This window comes from Ictidomys tridecemlineatus, chromosome 4 (assembly GCF_052094955.1).
Source record: "Ictidomys tridecemlineatus isolate mIctTri1 chromosome 4, mIctTri1.hap1, whole genome shotgun sequence".
Lineage (NCBI taxonomy): Eukaryota > Metazoa > Chordata > Mammalia > Rodentia > Sciuridae > Ictidomys > Ictidomys tridecemlineatus.
In genome coordinates, this window is record NC_135480.1 from 57267518 (window position 1) to 57280699 (window position 13182).

The following is a 13182-nucleotide window of genomic DNA, read 5'->3' on the forward strand; positions in this document are numbered from 1 at the left end:
ACTGGGATTACAGCCATGTGTCACCATCAATTTATGTCTTAATGTACATAAAAAATAAAGAAATGGCCTTTGACATAAGGAAAGGGATCATGATCTAAGGAACAGGCAGGAGCTTGATGAAATTTGGAGACAGGACAATTCACAGGGTCCTTCTGAAGAGTCATCCAGATGGTGGAGTAAGGAGCAGCCTCCACAGAGACCAGGAGTACTTCTGTCTCACCTTCCTTTTTCATAGTGAACTGTCTGAGGCTGTGCTTCTCAGAGAAGGAGAAGAGAGGATTAATAGTATAGCACTCATGGCACCTTAAGAGCAGCTCAACCATGCACAATATTCCTGTGACAGATTAGCTCATAGCCTGATAAGAGCAGTATAAATCAAGAGACCCATATGGGCCAGCTGAAGGTAGCTATGCCACTCAGACCTCCAGATGTGGAAGGGTACTGTTAGACCCAAACTCTTATCATTCCTGAAGCCTATGAACCTCTTTCAATTTTCTTCCCAGAATAACAAAATATTTCTCCTGTCTTCTAAGATTCAAGGTATGTTCTGCTTTTGAAAAGCTCTTCAAAGACCCTGCCTTCCATTTGAAGAAGCACCCACAAGTTTTCATCTTCTTCGTGGTGTCCCCAGTCTCTGTCACTAGGGTGAGATAATCATAGTCCTCTCCAGAGGAACCAAAACAAAGAAAGTCTTTTTGAGCCTTTACAAAGAAAAACAACAACAAATAATTCAGTAAGTGAATGGCAGATCCCATGGCTTTAAAATGAAATCCTCTTTGGGGAGGGAAGAAATTATTGCTCTTGGCAGCTGTCAAGGGCTTCTCTGCCTCTATATCTAGTACTTCCTGAAGAATGAAACTAAAAAATCCTCAAGTCAGGCCCTGTCCAGGTCTGAGGAGTAGAGGGCTGGGCATTCCTTGGGTCTACATGGAATTGGCTAAACCAAACCCTTATTATTCCTGAAGCTCTCCATATAGCTTTGTCTTCTAAACACAGAAGAAAGGAAGCAAGAGAGGGATGAAAAAAGAAAGGGACAAAGGGTTCCATTAGGTAAATATGCTTTTGGATGCAGGTGGAGTAAATTAGTGGCTGTAAACAGGGATCCTACTGTTGGACTCTGTGGCTCATAGTCCTGGCATTTCTACTTACTGGCTCTGTATAATCTAACCACTCTGTTCTCTCTAATCTCCCTTTTGTTATTGGTAAAATATCTAGGAAAATACTAATTACTCTTTAGTATTTTTTAGAAGAATGAAATGAAATGATGAATGTAAAAGCATTCAACATAGTGCCCAGCACACGGCACATGCTCAGATAATTGTTGTTGTTAATGACAATGATGATGTTAATAATGTCAACGATGTGATGTTGTTGTTGTTGTTGATGATGATGTTGATGATGATGATGATGGTGATTATTTTTAAATTTCATTGAGACAGGTCTGGGCTCCGGTGGAAACCCGAAGTACACCACATCCAGGATACATACTTTCTGTGATCATATAATTCAGTCCTTCATTGTAAGATAGTTTGTATTTCCAGTTTGGTTGGGATATTTTCTATGGCATCATCCAGCAACTACTCCACTGCACTGATCTCTGAATTCCTCCTCATCTGCTTCCCTAACTACCAGAGTTGGCAGCACTGGCTGTCCGTGCCCCTCAGCCTCCTCTTCCTCCTGGCCATGGGGGCCAACACCACCCTCCTCATCACCATCTGGCTGGAGGCCTCCCTGCATGAGCCCATGTACTACCTGCTCAGCCTCCTCTCCCTGCTGGACATTGTGCTCTGCCTCACTGTCATCCCCAAGGTCCTGGCCATCTTCTGGTTTGACCTCCGACCCATCAGCTTCTCTGCCTGCTTCCTCCAGATGTTCATCATGAACAGTTTCCTGACGATGGAGTCCTGCACTTTCATGGTGATGGCCTATGACCGCTATGTGGCCATCTGCCATCCATTGCAGTACCCTTCCATCATCACTGGCCAGTTTGTGGTCAGGGCTGCTGTCTTTGTTATAGCCAGAAATGTCCTCTTTTCTCTTCCAGTTCCCATCCTTTCTGCTAGACTAAGATACTGTGCAGGAAACATCATCAAGAACTGCATCTGTACTAACCTGTCTGTGTCCAAACTATCTTGTGATGACATCATCTTCAACCGACTCTACCAGTTTGTGGCAGGCTGGACACTCCTGGGTTCTGACCTCATCCTTATTGTTCTCTCCTACTCCTTTATCTTGAAAGTTGTGCTAAGGATCAAGGCTGAAGGTGCTGTGGCCAAGGCCCTGAGCACATGTGGGTCCCACTTCATTCTCATCCTCTTCTTCAGCACAGTGCTGCTGGTTCTGGTCATCACTAACCTGGCCAGGGAGAGAATTCCCCCTGATGTCCCCATCCTTCTCAACATCCTGCACCACCTCATTCCCCCAGCACTGAACCCCATTGTTTATGGTGTAAGGACCAAGGAAATCAAGCAGGGAATCCAGAAACTGCTGAGAAGATTGTAAGAATTCAAATGTGAGACGTGACCTTGGAAACAGAAATTGACAATGGGAATTAATTTTCACAATGCATAGGAAATTTAAATGTTTCATGTAAGAGTAATTTTGTATTTTGCTTTGCTCAATGATGACTATGGGATATTCATATATTGATGCCTGTTTTCTGTTATACTGACTAGAAGCTTAACTTTTGCCTTTTGGAATAACTTGTAAGTTTTTTCTGGCCATATCATTTGAAAGGGACTTATCAAGCCATAACTTCAGGAACTTTGAGTGATATGGTTGTTAAATAAAAAAGAAATGTTATTCCAATAGTTGTAAATGCTCTTCAGTTTCCTAAATTGTTTAACTCATATGTGTTAGATCTCTTTATTCTCCTTGATATGGCTGAACCTGGTTTGTGCCATCAGTGAGTCTCTTGTGAGCTACAGAAGTTGATTCCAGAACTTTGGTCTGATGTAGAGTGAGTGGCATATGTCATACACTGCTTCTTTTCTCCCTGATAGAAATCATTATCATTTATACTTAAAGCCACTTCTCTGATATAAGAATTTTTTGTAGATTTTTTTCTTATTTGTAATAAATTTGGTTAAATTCTAGGATGATTTATATTTGCAAGGGTAATTTTTAAATATGTTTTTAAATGATTCATTTTAGTTATAGATAACATTAGGGTACATTTTGATATAATCACAAAAGCATGGAATATAATTTGCTCTAATTCATTCCGTAGCACCTCCAGCTCCTCCCTTCCATTCTTCTCTCCCTCTAGTTCTAATGATCTTTCTGGAATTTATTTATAGTATTTTTAAAAATTTGTGTTTCATGGGTATACTTGTTCATGGCATTCGCTGTGATGTACTCATGTATGTACACATGAAAGTTCAGTCAAATTCATTCCATTCTTCTTCCCTTTTCCTGTATTTCTTTCCTCCTCCTCCTCCTCAATCCCCTTTGTCTACTCTAGTGATATTTCTTCTATTTTGATGAAAGATTTCTCTCTCTTTTTTTTCTTTTCTCTTTCCCTCTAACCTTATTTTGGATTAGCTTCTGCATAGCAGAGACAACATTTGAACTTTGACTTTCAGAACTGGCTTATTTCACTTTGCATTATATCCTCCAGTTCCATTCATTTGCTGCCAAATGCCAAAATTTCATTCTTCTTCATTATGACTGAGTAATACTCCCTTGTGTATATATGCCACATTTTTCTGTATCCATTCATCTGTTGAAGGAAACCTAGGTTGCATCCATAGTTTGGCTATTGTGCTGCTTTTCAGAGTGGTTGTACTAATTTGCAGTCCCGCCAACAATGTATGAGTGTAAATTTTTCCCCACATCCTCTCCAACATTTACTATTATTTGCATTCTTGATAATTGTTATTTTGACTGGAGTGTGTCTTATTTTAAGTAAAATATTATGTTCTCTCCCCACCCAGTCATCAGTGTCTAATTTCATACTGTCTTACCTGGTTTCTCCGTCAGATTTCAGGTACCATCTACATTCCCATCCTTTCCTTCATTTCTTAGATATACCTTAAATTGTATTCCTTATCCTATTTGAAGCCCTGTTGTGTCAATCTTCATATCTTGACCTGGGGTCAGTGTAGTTTTCTATAGAATGCAGGCATTTGAATTAGTGGGTGGCTAAATGAGAACAAATGTTTTTAACTCTTTACAGTTCTCATCCCAATCATGCTCTGAAAGTGATTGTGACTGATTGATTGGTGGTGATTGGTTGATATTTCCTGGTATTAATTTACATTAGTAACCAGGTCCCTTTTGGGATAGTAATTGAGGGCTTCATATATAGTATTTTATGAGTCATTTGAGAATGCTTTCCAACTTAGCTGATCTGGGTTGACCCAACATTTCTTGGAGGACTTATAAAGTAATTTATCATTCCTATGATGTTGCCTTTCATTGAAATAATATCTTTAATCTCCATTTTCTGTTTTGCAACTCCCAAGACAGAGCCCAATCAAAACACAATACTTTTCAAGCACTCTTCCCTTCGCTTGTTCTTCTGCCAGCTCCTAACTCGTGCTTTTCTAGATTATGCTCCATACTTGCTGGTATATATATTTTCAAAGTAGCCTTTTCCACACAGAAAACTTAACACTAATGTCTTTGTTTGACAAACTGAGCCCATTCTACAGTCTCAGTTTAGATTTTACTTACTCCACAGTGCCTTATTTTAATCACCCCAATGGAATTGATCTGGCCATCTTGAGTCGTGAGTATATGTTCATCTCTCAGATGTTAGATTGTAAACTTCTCTGAAACTGGTCAAGGAAACACAGAGAATTAAAATTCCATCTTTTAAATTTATAGAATTGCTAATACAGCCCTTTACATATTGTTATATTTGTTGAATAAAAGTTAATAAAACATCACAGTTTGTTTCTTGTTTTCTTTGAAAATGGCTCAGAGAACCAAGTCATTAATATATTCTCCAAAACACTTAACAAAAAGCTGCATATAACTCAAAGTTCAATGCAAACTTGAATACCATAAAATCTAAGGGTTCTTATTTTGGCTATTTATATATATATAAAAAACAAGTTAGAATCTCAGTAAGTTGCTGAGATTGGCCTCCAACTTGGCCATGAATCAGTCTCCTGAGTCACTGGAATTACAGATGTGTGCCACTGCACACTGCACCTGCTATCTTGGAATGAGACTGATTTATTTAAACCCCTGAGCACATGAGTTTGGCCATTTATAAGATGTGTGACTTTTGACTCACAGATCTCAATCTGAGTTAGTATTCTCATTTAAGAAGGACGATAACTCCTCTATTATTAAGCAGTTTTTCCTGATTTTTCAATGTGCTAGATGACCTAATTTATGAAGAGTTTCTCAACCAGAGTCTAAAATATGCTTCTAAATTATAAGTAGGAACCCACTTTATTATTTTCCTCTGTACATTTGCTTCTCTAATGTTTTCAAAGAAATGTATGTTCATTATCATATACCCCTGTGTATTGAGATCAGAAATACACATGTGTTTGAAGTTTGTAGGTCAAACCAGAAGCAAAGTACAGTTCAGGCGTGTATCGAGAAAGGAGACTAAAGGGAGAACTAAGTGTGAAGACTTTTTCTTCAATTTTTTACACCAGATGATAAGGGTTCATAAATTATAAGTTTTTGTCATTTTATCTGATGAGATTTGCTATTAACAAGGGTGATATGGGTTACACTAAGACCTTTGGTTCAAGAATGATGAGGTTCAGGGGAGAGCTCAAAGCTCTACTTGAGAACCAGATTGTCCAACCTGGGGGAATGGATGTCGGAAGGGAGCAATGCTGCAGGGATGTCAATCTGATGTGTAAGACTAGTGGAGATAGCCTAGAGATGAGCTAGAGGAGGCAGAATCAGGATTAGTCTGACATCAGTGCTCACATGTAGACATTTGAGAAAAGAGTGAATTTACTTCTTTATTGAGGAAATTTGTCATAATAAGACTCTGCTTCTCCACCTGTGTTAAGGTCTGTAAACAAGTCAAAATAACACCTGGTATTTTGCCAGGGGAATGTTAGAGTTCATAAACAAGTCTGGATGGTGCCTGACAAAATGCCAGAGGGAGTGGTTTGAGAAGTAACAAAAGCAAGCCATTAAGTTTGGAGACTCCTTATTGGTTGACTGATGTATCTAGTTTATGCTAATTAAGATAAGCTGTGCAAAATGTATAAATAGCTCTGTTGTCCTACAATAAAGGGCTTCCACTCCTGCTGTATCAATCTACACAAGTTGTTCGTCACCTTCCGGTTATTTTGCCCAGCCAACTGGCCTGCGGCAGATGGTGGCCCGTTATGGGGAGCCCCGGGACACTCGGGGGTAAGTGACGAAAAAAAGCTGCCTGTCCATAGATAGGACAGGAGCAATCTGCTCGTCCCTAGACAGATAGGGCGAGAGGGAAAATGGCCATTTCGAGAAAATGGAGAAGATTGATATAGTTTGTTTGTGTCTTTTTTTGTCTCAGTGTATTGTATTGTCTTTATGATGAAAATATGGAAGGGGTGAGAAGTAAATTGATAAGGGAAAGAGGCACCCCAGTGGAACCAAGAATAATTAGGGCATGTGTTGATGGAAGCCCAGGAACTCTAGTCAGAAAGAAAAAGAAAAAGAAAGTTCAGAAAAAAAAGGATTATCAAAAAAAAAGTTGCAACAAAAGGCTATTACTGAATACTTTTCGTTACCGGAGGATGCGTGAATTGTTGCTACGGTGGCTGCCACGTGCTGGAGCGGGTCATGGTGCAGCAAGTACTTTGCAAGCCTCGGTGGCAGCCAGCTCTTCCACTGCTGGGAGCCCAAATCTAAACCTGACCTGGAGGCACAGTCTCCCAGGCTCTTGCTCCCAGTAGCAGTTTGAGTCCAGGACACTCCCTGGACTCTCCTGGGGGCCATCTGGGGCTGCCCAGGATGCTATAGCCAGCAGAAGAGGCTACCAGTGTCTCTGATGTTTGGTGGTTTTCAATGCCAATAACTAAACTACAATGGTTCTCCCACACCTGGAAGCTAATGAGTAATGAGCACTATTAAGGCTTATTTCAAATGCAAAAACCTTGAGATAATGTACTAAATTGTTCAGAAGGTTGTTTTCTTAGTAGAATGCTACAAGATTTTCTTTAGCCATCTGGAGTTCCTGCCTTCATCCCAGTGCTGGTGAAAACGAGGGTGGAAGAATTTCCAGTGTTGCTGAAAACCAGAGGAGACTTTGGCTGAGAACCGGACAAGACTTCGGATCAAGCTAGCTGCCTGCAGAACTTACCTGAACTGTGATTTAAGCTAGCTGCCTGCAGACCTTGACTGTGATTTACCTGGACTGTGAGTTATTCTATTGAGACACTGCTTTATCTGGACTGAGATAACAAACTATGATTTACAACAAATTGTAACTTGGTATCTTTACAAACGGTGTCATTGCTGGTATAATTTTTCCAAGGGCTTCTTGCATGGAGCCATCAATTGGCTTGGTATTGTGGCATTTTGTATTCTCCCTTTCTGTTTGTAGCAGGTTATTTATGGTGTTTCTGTAAAAACCACTATGGTCGTTACTTAAATTAAACAAAAGGGGGAAATGTTAAGGTCTGTAAACAAGTCAAAATAACACCTGGTATTTTGCCAGGGGAATGTTAGAGTTCGTAAACAAGTCTGGATGGTGCCTGACAAAATGCCAGAGGGAGTGGTTTGAGAAGTAACAAAAGCAAGCCATTAAGTGTGGAGATTCCTTATTGGTTGACTGATGTATCTAGTTTAAGCTAATTAAGATAAGCTGTGCAAAATGTATAAATAGCTCTGTTGTCCTACAATAAAGGGCTTCCACTCCTGCTGTATCAATCTACACAAGTTGTTCGTCACCCCCCCCCTCCCCGGTTATTTTGCCCAGCCAACAGGCCTGCGGCACACCTGGAGTTGTGCAAATGGAATCATATGTAAATGTGTTCATCTGTAAGAAGTGACATTTGGCCTATGTTTAGGGAAAACATGGGAAAATTAGTGATGCAGGTTGCTGGAAGGTCAAGGAAACACCCTCAGAAAATCAAAATTCCAATTGGTGTTTAGTTGGATCCTTCACAACTTCACTATGTGTCCTTTCACAGTCAATCCTACTCCTGCCTTGGAAAGTTCATTCCTTTGTCTTACATCTTTCTGCCCAGAGAGGGACGAACATTTGGGATAGCAACCACCAAAAGAGAAAAGTGAGAGGTGACAGATAAAATGAACTCAGATATTTGTCTCATCACTACTCAGTTTTTGTCCTATAGCTCTTACTGATTCTCTAAGAAAATGTGCAAAATGTCCTGAGATTAGAGGTGGAGCAGAGGATTGAAATGCTGGTAACAGAAGGCTGATAGAAGAGCTAAGGGATTTAATAGTTGTGTTCAAAGGAGTAAAGAACAAGGAGAATTATCTCATTGTGTCTAAGACTCTAATAACAGAGTACATGTAACACTCAGACAAAGTAAGACAAAAGCGTTAAAAAAATTCAGGGAAACATTTTCTGATTAAGGTAAGAATATGTGTAATGTAACAGGAGTGAGATAAAATACTTTATATACTAATGCAGCTGAAATACTGTAAGGAAACAATGAAACTAAGACTAATATAATTTTTTTATCCATAGAACTTCCCTGGGACCACAGGATGGGAGAGTGGAATGATCTAAATTGATTTTACTCATATTGTTTTGGAAGAAGCTTTGGGGGGCATTTGAGGGGTTAGAATAGCAGCAAATGATCACTCTAAGAGGATATGAAAGGACATGTACATCAACAGATGTAATTTTGTCTATTTTATTTCACCCACATTTAGCCCTTCCCTCTTACCAGCTCTGGTGTTATTTTTAAGTACATGCCTGTTTTTTATTCTTTTTTTTTGGATGAACTATTTTTAACTCTGTATTATCTCCTCTTTTGGTTTATTATAATTTTTTGTTTTTGAAGTTTTATTTGTTGCTTGAGGGTTTACAGAATATGTCATTATCACAGAATACCTTCAAGTGATAGGTTATTTCCTACATTGTGTAACAAACTTACAGAGCAACTGTTATACATTGCTATGCATTATTCACAAAGGAGAATTATGCAGTCATTAAGAAGAATGATTTTATGACATTGCCAGTAAGTGGGTGGATCTGGAAGCTTTCAAGATAACTGAAATAATCCAGTCCCCCAAATCCAAAGGTCTAATGTTTTCTCTGATAGTTGGAAGCTAACCCACAATAATGGGTGGAGGTGGTAAGGTTAGGAATAGAAGTGTAGTAGATCAGAAAATGGAGAATGGAAGGGAAGGAAGGGGAATAAGCAAAGGAAATACAGTGGAATGAACCTGACATAGTTTTCCCATGAACATATATGAAAACAACACACTGAAACCACCACCCTGCATAGCCATATGTTCTAACTTTCCCTGTGATTTCTTATTTGATATATGGTTACTGAGATGTGCTTTATCCCCCAAGTATTTAGGGCTTTTTATTGCCATCATGTTATTGGTTTTCAAATTCTATGTTGGCATGATAATATATTCTGTACTCTTTTATTATTTTAAAATTTATTGGTATATTTGATGACTAAATACACAAAAAGTAACATCCAGTGGCTTTCCAACTCGCATGTAACATTATCAGCTGGGTCTCAGTTCCCTTGCCCAAAGCTACTTGTATCAATTATGATTCTTTTAAGTAAAATGACATCAGTTTTAGGATAAAGGTATAAAGGTGTTTTCTTAAAAAGTGGTCTTCTCAGCTGCTTTGAAGAGACCTTGCTGCTACCCAGGAGTCCAGTGATTTGGAGCTCACTGTCACTCTTAGAGGGTTTGAAGATGCTCTAAAACTGAGCAAAACTTCGGACTTTTCATTTCCATTCCAGACAGGGTTGCAGGAAAGATGTCATAATCAGAGCTGTCATTTATCTTATTCTGAAATCACTCTGAAAAAAGGAGTAGACAACTGTGGGCACCAGGAGAAAAAAATTAACATGAGTGTGTGTCAAGGAGCGGGGCCTCTTCATGATCCAGCTATCCAGATATATCCCAACAGAACGTGGAGCCAAATGCCTGTGGGCTGTTCTTGGCATGGAGCTAGTAGGACTAGCAGGACTCTTCATTGTAGAATGGCCTCTATCCATATAATCCATACAACCATGAGTTCTTGGCTGTGCCTGTGGCAGGAACCTCTGAAGAAACTAACTAGAATGGATTCAGACCAATCCTTTAACATAGAACACCCTGAGCACTCGCTGGCGGATCTGCTGAGTCTTCACCCCATAGACGAGAGGATTGAGGGCAGGTGGCACAAGGAGGTACAGGGTGGCCAGAAGAACATGGACATGATGGGGTACATGGTGGCCAAAGCGGTGAGTGAGGAAGGAGAATATTCCAGGGACATAGAAGACCAAGATGACACAAACATGAGCCCCACATGTGCTAAAGGCCTTGAATCGAGCCTCACTCCCTGGTACCTTCAGCACTGCCTGGAGGATGAGGGCATAGGAGACACCAATGGCCAGGATATCTAGCCCAATCACCAGAAGTGCCACTGCCAGCCCATAGGCTCTGTTCACTGTGGTTTCTGAACAGGCAAGTTTTACCACAGCCATGTGTTCACAATAGGCATGGCCTATGACTGTGGTCTGGCAGAAGATAAGGCTCTGAAGGAGGATGGGGAAGGGGATGAGGAGGATCAATCCACGCACCAGCACTGCCATCCCAATGCGCCCTATGGTCCCTTGATGCAGGATGGTGGAATGGTGCAGAGGATGGCAAATGGCCACATAGCGATCCAGAGCCATGGCCACCAGGACACCTGACTCCATGGAGGAGAAAGCATGAATGAAGAACATCTGGGTCAGGCAGACAACATACCCAATCTCATGAGCATGGACCAGGAGCACAGCAAGGGCTTTGGGTGCAGTGGAGGAGGCCAGGACAAGGTCAATGGCAGCTAGCATGGCCAAGAAGAGGTACATGGGTTGGTGCAAGGATTGCTCAGCCCAGATGATGAAGATAATGGTAACGTTGCCCACTAGAGCAAGGAAGTAAAGGACACCCAAGGGGAAAGCTATCCAGTGCTGAGTCTCCTCTAGACCTGGAATACCTACCAGGAAAAAGGAAGGCTGAGGTAGCCTCCAGCTAGAATTGCTAAGGGCCATCATAAAGGGCTTAGAGAGGGAAAAGGGAAAAGAAACCAACGTCATGATTTTTTTCACTCCTGAAATGTTACCACATAGTCCAGCTCTGGCTGCCCTCTGCACCAGAAGAATGAAGCACCTTGAGCTGCAACACAACGGAATACAGTTAGAGACAAGGAAAAATATCTCCTTTCCTGGAGATATGCTTCTTATTGGTGAGACTTGCACATGTCTGAATTAGGATAAATCTAGTTTTACTCAGAGATAAGAATAAACACATGCTGCCTTTGGGAGAGATGCTTACACTTTACCATTCAGTTATTTTTTTTTGAGGATTTATTTTTTTTATTGTTTGTTCACAACATAACACAGCTCTTGAAATATCATATTTCAAACATTAGATTCAAGTGGGTTATGAACTCCAAATTTTTACCCTAAATGCAGATTGCAGAATCACATCGGTTACACTTCCACAATTTTACATGATGCCCTATTAGTAACTGTTGTATTCTGCTACCTTTCCTATCCTCTACTATCCCCCCTCCCTTCCCTTCCCTTCTTCTCTCTCCACCTCATCTACTGTAATTTATTACTTTCATTGTTTATTTTCCCATTCCCCTCACAACCTCTTATATGTAATTTTGTATAGCAATGAGGGTCTCCCTTCATTTCCATGCAATTTCCCTTTTCTCTTCCTTTCCCTCCCATCTCATGTCTCTGTTTATTGTTAATCTTTTCTTCCTGCTCTTCCTCCCTGCTCTGTTCTTAGTTGCTTTCATTATATCAAAGAAGACATTTGGTATTTGTTTTTTAGGGATTGGCTAGCTTCACTAAACATAATCTGCTCTAGTGCCTTGTATTTCAGAATTGTGCATTTGAAAGAACTCTCCTCATTAATTCTCTGGATGTTAATAACTCCATCTTTTACTTTTGAAACTAGTCTCCTTCAGTTTTCACAACATTGTACTCTTAAGTTGTTCCTCCTCTGACCCCAGATCCACCATCTTTTCCACCTCATTAGAGATTGATTCCAGGGTTCGATCCCCTCTTTCTTTCATAATATTATACATTATCTCTGAATTGAGTTCACCCATTCACATGCTTTTAACATTTAAATACTTCCAATTCTTCCAAACTTATGATTTTAAGTCAAATATCTTTCTGAAACAAATGATATTTTTGTGTTTGCTTTACTACAGACTATTCAGTAAACATATCCAAGACTGGACAAAATTTCCTATCCTTCCCAAATTTTCCCTAAGTCTTGTCAATATTTTTGTGAGTTATACCACTATCTACTTTCCCAAGTTCATCCAGAAATTTGGAAACTCTCCTTACTCATTTTTTCCTTCATCTCTTTTGCCCCTTCACCAATTCCTATTGACTTATTTATTTATTTACTTATTTTGCATCTCTTATAGCTTCTCCTTTTCCCCCGACTCCTGAAATGCCAGCTTTAGCTCACACTCCCTTCTTTCATCTGGACTTCGTCATTAGGTATTTTTCCTTTAGCTTTGGGTCTCTCCCGAATCTACTTTTAATCCTGAAGTTAAAGGGTTTTTCCTAAAATGCAGATGTCATCATGTTACTCCAGTGGTCAAAATTCTTCGTGAATTCCCTGTATTAATAGTCATATTTTTAAGACAAGCACTTGAAGTTTTGAAGATGGTCTTTGTGTATTTGTGTCTTACATTCAACAGGTTCCCATATGTTAAATTTTTTGTTTTAGACATTCTAAAACTCCCGGGATTCTAAACCACTGGACCACTCTATTTTGTATATTCCCTTAGTGTATTCTTTCATTTTCCTCCTTTATCTGAATTGATACTTCTCATCTCCCACCCCTCAGGAAGATTCATTGACTGTATTAGGTTAATGCCTATTATATTAGTAACTCTTAATAGGATCATCCTTTTTTCATTCACAATTTCTGATTTATCACTACTATAAAATCCCTTTCAATATCTTAATGGTTTGTTTCAACAGGAAGGATCAGTGTTCATTAAACTTGGTAATTACATGTTAGCATGGTAGACAATTCACAATGTGG

The 13182-nt window shown here is 39.8% G+C and overlaps 2 protein-coding genes across 2 annotated transcripts; one reads left to right on the forward strand and one right to left on the reverse strand.

Moving 5' to 3' along the window:
• The first annotated feature begins 1309 nt into the window (after nucleotides 1-1309).
• On the forward strand, nucleotides 1310-2588 carry LOC101958264 (olfactory receptor 56A4). Its single transcript, XM_005341088.3, has one exon. The coding sequence runs from the start codon at nucleotides 1561-1563 to the stop codon at nucleotides 2500-2502; it is 942 nt and encodes a 313-aa protein (XP_005341145.2). The 5' UTR covers nucleotides 1310-1560; the 3' UTR covers nucleotides 2503-2588.
• Nucleotides 2589-10202: 7614 nt separating this feature from the next.
• LOC106145506 (olfactory receptor 52L1-like) lies at nucleotides 10203-11198 on the reverse strand. Its single transcript, XM_013366207.3, has one exon. The coding sequence runs from the start codon at nucleotides 11196-11198 to the stop codon at nucleotides 10203-10205; it is 996 nt and encodes a 331-aa protein (XP_013221661.2).
• Between the last annotated feature and the right edge of the window lie 1984 nt (nucleotides 11199-13182).